This window comes from Etheostoma cragini, chromosome 14 (genome assembly GCF_013103735.1).
Source record: "Etheostoma cragini isolate CJK2018 chromosome 14, CSU_Ecrag_1.0, whole genome shotgun sequence".
NCBI classification, from domain to species: Eukaryota; Metazoa; Chordata; class Actinopteri; order Perciformes; family Percidae; genus Etheostoma; species Etheostoma cragini.
The window spans coordinates 972,196-981,579 of NC_048420.1; the positions used below are offsets into that span (position 1 = coordinate 972,196).

General features: G+C 42.2%; 1 protein-coding gene and 1 long non-coding RNA gene across 3 annotated transcripts in view; one reads left to right on the top strand and one right to left on the bottom strand.

Moving 5' to 3' along the window:
- Positions 1-2,127: 2,127 nt before the first annotated feature.
- LOC117956834 (retinoic acid receptor beta-like) overlaps positions 2,128-9,384 on the top strand; it is a 73,355-nt gene continuing 66,098 nt past the window's right edge. The window contains exon 1 of the mRNA XM_034892125.1: positions 2,128-2,919. Within this exon, the coding sequence (XP_034748016.1) occupies positions 2,763-2,919 (157 nt within the window). The 5' untranslated portion in view covers positions 2,128-2,762. The remainder of the gene's footprint in view (positions 2,920-9,384) is intronic.
- The window catches only part of LOC117956845, a 6,571-nt gene continuing 5,331 nt past the window's right edge, over positions 8,145-9,384 (bottom strand). For both annotated transcript variants that reach the window (XR_004659381.1, XR_004659380.1), the window contains exon 3: positions 8,145-8,260. This is a non-coding gene — a long non-coding RNA (uncharacterized LOC117956845). The remainder of the gene's footprint in view (positions 8,261-9,384) is intronic.

The window sequence follows — 9,384 nt, forward strand, 5'->3', positions numbered from 1 at the left end:
CAAAGCCTGACATCATATCCTGGAAATGTACTTCGGTTGTGCCAGACGACCTTCATCTAAACACCTGTCTTGGCTGCTGAGGACATTTGTCAAGATTCAAAAATACTTTCTCCAAAAATGGCATGTACATCAATCCACCATCCCACCACCTCGCCCTGTGGTCTAAATCAGAGAAATGTTTGTTAAAGTAAGTTTTTGAATGCAGTACTCTGATCAGATTGGAAGTACAACAGCACACATACACACACTTGTATGTACAAGAAGGGGAACGCAAAATAAATCAAATCCAAATACCATCATCAGTGCAGCAATCCCATGCATTCTCTTAAGGACATGTTTTTCACATTTGTCGTTTGTTAAAAGGCGTAACAGACAGACGACAAGAACCGAAAAACCAAATGAAGTTCAGGGGAGTCTCTGAGTCTTGTACAAACCTTATAGACATGGATTCTGTCTTTTGGGTCATTTTAGTGACGAGCAAAAGCCGAACAGAATGCTCCAGAAATGTTTCCATCAGTTAATAAACATTCACAAATAATCTAATTTAGAAGGACACACAGATTTATTTATTACTTAATCAATATACTATTAGTAACTATTACGCTATTAGTGTTTATAGCCTACTATTGGTGCTCTACAGGGCTATTTCTCTCTGTAGGTATGGGGCCTCACTGTGAGCAGCACAGACGCTAAGAGCTGTAGAATAAAGAAGAGGATCTGAGCCACATAGGAAAAGGTATTTGAGTTCTGAGTTTCCATTTTTCTCAGAATTCTCAGATTAAAGTCAGAATTCTGAGAAAAAAAAAGTCAGATTCTGACTTCTAACTTAAAACCTTTATAGACTTTTTATTTATTGCCCTAATCATTTTCCTTAGACTTCTTCTTCAGCTTCAAATTAAATGAAGAGCGTTTTGAATTTTGGGGACCATGGTGCGTTTTGTTCTTTCCAAGACAAAGGAAGAAAAAACTAAGATTTTTATTTGGGTGTCACCTGCGTTTCCAGTTAGCTAGACTATCTGTCCAATCTGAGGACTATGGTTACATGGTCCTCAGATCTCTGCAGGGTAAATCCAGACCGCTAGCTAGACTATCTGTCCAATCTGAGGACTATGGTTACCTGGTCCTCAGGTCTCTGCAGGGTAAATCCAGACAGCTAGCTAGACTATCTGTCCAATCTAAGGACTATGGTTACCTGGTCCTCAGATCTCTGCAGGGTAAATCTAGACAGCTAGCTAGACTATCTGTCCAATCTGAGGACTATGGTTACCTGGTCCTCAGATCTCTGCAGGGTAAATCCAGACAGCTAGCTAGACTATCTGTCCAATCTGAGGACTATGGTTACCTGGTCCTCAGATCTCTGCAGGGTAAACCCAGAACGCTAGCTAGACTATCTGTTTAATCAGAGTTTTCTGTTGAAGACTTAAACTACTTCTGAACATACACATGTTCCACCAGAACTAGTTCCTTCCTGAGACTATTTAGCAGAGGCCCCGTGGCTCGGTCTGGAGCTCACCACCGCCTTAGAGAATTGGGATTTATTTACAGAAATACCAATAAACCAGAGCAAGTTTTCCTCCCATCCCAGAATGCTATGTGGACTAGCAAGACCATCCTCCGGCACGCTGTGGAGGAAGGTCAGGCAAAGAATCAGAACCATCAGCAGCGGTGCCTCTCTGCTGAAGAGTCTGCCTGAGATCTTACAAACCGTGTCCTTTGGTGATGAGCAACACCCGAACAGGAAGCTCCAGGACAAGTTTCCAAACAATTAATAAATAAGAAATTATTTACTTTAAAATTACACTCACAGATTTTAATTCATTGATTAATGTATTTATTAGTATGTGTACAAATACATAGGCCATTTCTCTCTGTAAGGATGGGGCTCTCCCCCCACTGAAAGCCCCCCAGTGCGCACAATCCGAAATCTAGGAAGACTTGTTCAGCTTAATATTTCAAAAATAAATAAATAATAAAAGACCGTTTCGAGTTTTGGGCACCGTGTTGTATTTTGTTACTTTCCAAGAAAAGGGGGGGGTATCTTTATTATTGTGTGTCGCCTGCGCTTCTTGTCTCCGCCTTGTTCCGCGCTGCGGAGCTGCAGTGCTGCCCGCCTGCCTGCCTGCCTGCCTGGGTCATTTGAAGGCCAGCAGCCTCGGAAGGGTTCACACCAAGTTCACTCGCATATATTAGGCAATTCAATCTTTCATTCTCTCTGGCAAAACTAGTTGGAAACGAGCTGCACGGGGGGACGGATAACCCATTCGTCATCGGAGAGGAGAACGTGTGCGTTTTAAAAACGCCGTCCGTGATATTTTTGGGAAGAGCAAAAAGAAAGATATCCTCCAGCTCCGGTGGCGCGTTCCACACAGCTGGCTGCTGGGAGCCGGGACGGGGCGAGTCAATGAAAACACGGCGGGGATATTATTATATCATTATTATTAGATTATTATTAGTAGTAGTAGTAGTGGTATTATAAGTCCCGTTCACACGTCCTTGGCGGTGCATTGACTTGGCACGAGAGAAGAAAAAATGGAAAACGAGCATTTAGAAGGAGCCGTGGAGCATTTTTAGTCCGAGGAAATCCATGATTCCGGTGCGGGACGAAGCAGAAGTAGAGGAGCGAAATCCGTCGTGCCAAGAACGAGAGGAGGAGGAAGAAACAGAAGAAGAAGAAGGAGTTTGATGGAGTTGTGTGCGCTTTACGCCGCTGATTTTTCTCCATAACGCACAAGCAGACTGTGGCTGAACGGCGCGCCGGCATCATGTTTGACTGCATGGACGTGCTGGCCGTGAGTCCCGGACAGATGCTGGACTTCTACACGTCCAGCCCGTCCTCGTGCATGCTGCAGGAGAAGGCTCTGAAGGCGTGCATCAGCGGACTGGCGCACAGAGAGTGGCAGCACCGGCGGAGCGCACACTGTAGGTCCCAACTTCTCATCCTCCATCTCTGCTTGTTGTTGCTGCTGCTGCGGGCTGTTTCTGGGCTTTACTGGCTCACTGAAGGCTGCGAGGGGGCGAGGGCGCGAGGGGCCGGTGCAGGCTGGTCCACGGTCCCTGTGGTTCACAACAAGTTGCCATAAAGGGCCTCCAGGTGTGAGAATGATCAGAGCGTTTCAACTCACACCAACTGCAATGGTGATTTAGTGTGTGTGTGTGTGTGCATAAAAGATTATTTTTAGGGCAATTTAGTCCTTAATTTGATATGACAATAGCTGGAATAAACGCGGATGATATGTTGCAAGAGAACACTGGTCTGGTCGGAGTCGAATCCTCGGCCCCTGTTTATGGGGCGGTTGCTCGGCCGGCAGGGGTATCCGGTGCCTCCAACTCTTTTTAACATATTAGACATTTTAACCCTTGTGGTATCTTCTTGTCAACCATGAAAACAAAGGTTTTGTCCTTTTTTTACACATTATTATCACCTTTTCCGACATTTTTGTCACTTTTTCAATGTTCAGGGTGCTTTTTGTTGTTTTTCCAAAAGTTTTTCATAAAGTTTTTTGATTTTTTTTTTTGCCCAAAGCTTATTTTGACAGGCCATCTTTTGTGACATTTTTTTGTGTCAGTGTCAGTTTGGGTGAATAAAAAAAATTAAAAGAGTGTTTTGATTCCAGAACTTTCTCCCAAAAGCCCATATTTGACTCGGGAGGGGGGGTTCTGCTGTTTTACGGCTGCTCTCAGATCAGTTAGTTCAGAGGAATGCCCGGGGTAACCACAGGCAGGCTCGGGGGGGGGGGGGGGGGGGGGGTTACACACCTCCTGCCTGGCCGCAGGCCAGGTGGGGGGGGGGCGGCCGGCCGCGGGCCGCGGACCGCGCTCTCTGACACTGATTTAGATAGATGGTCCAGCGCGGACCTGCGATCGGTCCACGTCAACCTCTCGCGCTCTGGGTGCTTTGGCTGCTTCTGGTCCAGCTGCGTGGGGGGGAATCATGCACGTGGAAAGCCATTTCCAGCTAGAATTATTATATATCAGAAAAATGTGACACATCTGTTTCCCAAAGCCCAATATGACGTCCTCTAATGTCTAGTTTTGTCCATAACTCCAACATATTCAGTTTGTCACAGAGAGAAGAGACTAGAACATCAGAATTAACAATCATATTATATATAACATCATATTTAACAATCATATTATATATATAACATTATATTTAACAAGCTGACATCAGAGAAAGTCAACAGTTTAGAAACAAAATGACTTAAACTGATTAATGGATTATGGTTAATGGTCCGGCTTATAGATTCATCTTTGCAGGTCTATAACTCAGAAGGAGGTGATCATATGAGTCATTAATATAACAGGAGCAATAGGTTTATTGTATGGTTTTGATTTTTTTTTTAACTATACAGCAGAGTGCAGATTTTGCCCCTGTGTAACATATTTACTGCATTTATTTTTATTTACAATAACCAACAAAAACCAGACAGAGCAGCAATATTTCTCTTATTCTTGCAACTTTTCCCCCTCAATCGTGCTCCGACAACTTTAGTCAGCCCTATAAGTTAGCTTTGGGATATTAATGTTGCCGCTTTGTTCGGAATATTTGAATTTTTCAGACGTTAACATGCTGTATGAGAGAGTAAACAGGAAGTGGTCTGCACGTTATCTGCAGCTACACAATATTTCTGTTTTTAATTCCAGGACAGAGTCCGGGTACCTGTTCTCTTACTGTATTGATTTACTTCTTACAGTTATGTTACTTTCTACACTCATTGACTCACTCTTTTCTTACGCTTATTTTCCTTGAATTTGACAAGGAGCAAATCCCAAAAATACCCCAAATTTCCCATAAAGTAGGCCTCTTCTGATCTGATTCCTTTTACTACTTTAGCTATATTTTCAGCAGTGCATCTGCATTTAAAAATAGAAAATCTGATTTTGGGCAACAGCGAAGGTTACAGACATCCACTTATCATGATGTTGAACAGGTGATCTTGATCTACAGAGAGTACCGGGTCGGGTTCCATATTTCTAGTAAAAGATGTGTTGTCATCCTGATGTGTGTCCAACGCTGACTCTGCTCATCAGGCCCCTGTCGGAGTTTGTTTTACCCCGGCGCCCTGCTGCCGCTCTGTGATTTCCCCCCGTGTGATAACGAGCTGCCTCCAGCTGTCATTCCTCAGGAAGTGTTTGCTCAAGGGCGCTCAGTCAAAAGAGGCTGTTATCAGCGGAGGGAAAGTGCAAAAAAAAACACGCAGCCGCCACCTTTGTCCTGGTCAGGGCGCGATGAAGGAAGCCCACATTATAAGAGAAAAATCAGTCAAATAACAGAAGTACTTAAAGAAACGGAAACGATGTGTACCTGCGGGGAAAATACACAACATTTGGAGAGAGTCTTTGTTGGAAAAAGCAACGGGTTTAAAAAAAGTTAAAACAAATGTTGAAAAATGCCCAAAATGTTGAAAAAATGACAATAAATTTGAGGGGGAAAAAATTCTAAAATGTCTTAAAAAGCCTTTCTGTGTCTGACGCAACAGTACATGGACAGTTAGGAGGAGACAAAAGTATTCAGATCATTTACTACAGTAAAAGTACTAATACCACACTGTAAATGTCCTGCAGTGAAAATGTGTCTTAAGTAAAAGTATACTTAAAGTATTAAAAGTAAAAGTACCCAATGCAATAAGTGCAATCAACACAAAAAGCAAGAAATGACAAAAGATGCAACAAAATCCTCGTAAAGTGTGACAATGGTTAAAAGAAATTGCCAAAATGTTAACGTCAAAGATGTTAAAAAGAAACAAGAAATTCAAGGAAAACTATGGTGTAAAAAGAAAAATGTTGAATAAAATAAGTTTTAATCTCCAAAAACCAACATTTATGGTGGAAAAGTTCTTCTCATTCTTAATGAGAAAACTAAAATGTAATGTTGAATGGACAATTAGATCATTTAACTCTTAATACACAGAGGTTTATCACGGCAACCAAGCTATAAACCAAGTGCAGGGTTGAGAAAGGAATTTTATTTTCTCTTTTTTTCTTATAACTTATGCCCATGCATTCATATATTTACCTGGAAATGACTTTTTTTCTTTCTTTTTGAAAAAGGCTCTCATATAGCCAAAAGAAATGCGACTGTTTGTTTTGCAATGAACGGTGTTGTCTCTAAAATGAGGGCCCATCACAAGTTCCCAGAATGCAAGGGGGCATCTTTAAAAGGCTTTTTCCCCAAGCAGCTGTCCAAAAACCTAAATAGATTAAATTCCTATTGTACGTGACAACAACAGCAAAAAAAACTAAACCTTCACATGAGCTGGAGCATTCAGCTCGTTTATGGCTTCAAATATGATTTAAACGATGGAAAACGGGGATTTTTCTCGTAGTCCACTATTTAACAGGTCTCTGTTGAGAATGAGACCAGGTGTCTGAATGAGATTACCTGTAGAAATAAAGGTTAAATAAACCTTCAAATGGGATTACACATCGAATTATGTTCAGCTTTTTCAAACCAATCATAAAATCACAACAATGAACGTTATGTCATTCCTATTTTACGGCAAATATGATGTTGAACTTATAATAAAACGCATGAAATGGATTTGATAAACGACACATGTATTATTTATAATGGTCAAACCAAAGAAAACGTGATTGCGTTCCTGCTTACTTTCATTTTGCCTGTGTAATTATTCCATAAGACCATCCAATTTCTCACATGCATTTCCAAGTACATAACTCGATGAAGCGTTGCATTATAATTTTCAGTTGAGATTTCTCGTATTTCTCTTATTCCATGAGGGTCAAGCCTCAGAAGATCACGTGGTCAAAATCGGCTGATTCTCTATTACAAATGGCGTTTTGTTTATGACATCTGTTCTTTTCATTTTTAGTGGATCCCTTAGAGATAAACCTCCCTGCACAGCACCTCAGCTTTCTTAGTCCGTTGACTCACGGCCGACCCTCCTGTGGTCCTCGGGTCAAATCTGACCCGCTTTCAACAAGTCTCTATATCGGAAATTTGGGTTTCTGGCAACCAAACTTTCAAAAGAAATAATGTATATACATATATATATATATATATATATACGTTGAACAAAGTGACAAATATGTCGGGAAACGCTTCAAAAATGTCAGAAAAAGTGGAAAGAACGGCAAAAACAAATGGAGAGAAAAAAGATGGGGAAAAGCAACAACAGTGTTGCAAAAGAAAACAAAGTTGCATCGTCAACCGGGAAGACAACACAAGGGTTAAATCAATTATTAAAACATAATCATGAAATCATTAAGACTGAAGAGAGTAGTATGGAAAAATATGTTCATAAAGAGATGAATAAGAACCTAAAGCACCTTGTTATTCAATAGGTTTTGAAAGACAGTTCACACGACAAAGCTTTAATACATAATTAATCCTGAATTTAAGACTATGGAGGAAACAGCATCATATTGGGCTGGATTTTTCTTTGGGCTAACCCTAGCCTCTTATTGTTTTCTTACGCAACAGTTATTTTATGTCTTCTGTATTTATTGGTAATTCCATATTCCAGGGGCCAAACCTGGCCCTTGGGCCCCAGCCTGGCTACAGCCCCGTGAAAGAGCTGGGTCTGTGCACGTGCAGCTTTAAGAAGCTGGTCTACAGCTGATTTGACCTGAAGTCCTGTAGGGTCAGAGGGTAAAGTGTGCCGGACTTCCCCTTTATAAGGCCCCTTAAACTGGGTCACACGTGTGTTCAAGGTGTACAAAAATGATCCTTTACGGGTTAGGGTTAGATTAGGGTAGAACGCAGTGCCCTGGATCAGGGTTAGGGTTAAAGGTCAGGGTTAAAGGTCAGGGTTTAAGGTTAGACGGAGCCACGGTGCCTCTGTTAAATAGTCTCAGGAAGGAACTTGTTTTGGTGTCTGTTCAGAAGTAGTTTTAGCCGTCATCAGAAAACTACGATTAGACAGATGGTCTAGCTAGCTGTCTGGATTTACCCTGCAGAGATCTGAGGACCAGGTAACCATAGTCCTCAGATTGGACAGATAGTCTAGCTAGCTGTCTGGATTTACCCTGCAGAGACCTGAGGACCAGGTAACCATAGTCCTCAGATTGGACAGATAGTCTAGCTAGCTGTCTGGATTAACCCTGCAGAGATCTGAGGACCAGGTAACCATAGTCCTCAGATTGGACAGATAGTCTAGCTAGCTGTCTGGATTTACCCTGCAGAGATCTGAGGACCAGGTAACCGTAGTCCTCAGAAATCCACCAGAGGTTAGAACGCCAACACAGAGACAGAGGACAAGGACGGACATCTGGCCTAAATGAGGGAAGTCCGGCGGAACTTCAACCCGAACTATCCCGAAGTGGAGGTTTGTGGAAATAGACAAATACACTTATCCCTTAATAAAAATAATTAAATTATTCAATAGTAGTAAAGCCAAAGACACCCTTCCAGTCCGTCTTGACCTAGACATTTATTTACGTGCTATTAAAAAGTTGTACAGACGTAAGGACAGATATTTAAATCTATTTCACTGCATCCAGGGACTTTAAACCTCCTCCTAGAGGACATGGGTCGTCATCAACCATCCTGTTTTAGATCAGAGATAGTCAGTAAGGATTGCTGCTGACCCAACCCCCATGGTCTTCCTGGTGCCCTCCCTGGACACCGTGCTCCCTTTCCTTGTTTGAAGAAGGCGCTGTTCAAATTAGGCTTTGATTTGGGAGAAATCCCCTCTCAGGGTCAGTCAGATGTTGCTTTATTAATGTATTTGTTGGGGATAATGGAAACCTCCTGGGTGTTAATTATCCACGTTGACAACGAGCCAGCCATTAATGCTCTTCCTCTTCCAGTTTAGATGCTAATTAAGAGTGATCAAGGACATCCTTCACAAACATGAAATGGCCCCCCCCCCCCCCATGCTGTGGGAAGAAACCCACATTATATCATCATAACAAATCCACAAGCTATCAGACCAAAAGGTGGAGGGGTGATCGTCTATTAACACGGTAGTGATGATGTAGGGCTGAACAGTTCATCAGAATTTCAGCTCCTAATGATCGGGGGGGGGGGGGGGGGGGGTTCGGACCATTATTTTGCACATTACGCTTTGCAACTATTTTGTCTCGTGTTCATACGGCAAAAATCACTTATCACAGTCACACATTTAACAGTTTTCTTAACTTCAATAATTGCAACTTTAACTATTATGAGTTGTCCCGTTCAATAATTGTTAATTAGATATGATTTTTTGTCCATAATTGAGCAGCCCTTTGATACTGTGACTTAAAAAAGACAGAGTGCGATGTTCAGTGTGGTGTTGTGTCTTCTGGCTTAATTGGGGCTTTTTTTGTCTTCCAGGCTTGAGCTCCTCTGATATGGACATGAAAAGCCATTAGCACGGCTTGCACACAAGCTAATTTAGCAGCGTGTGAAATGGAAGACGGATGGGGGGGGGGGGGGGG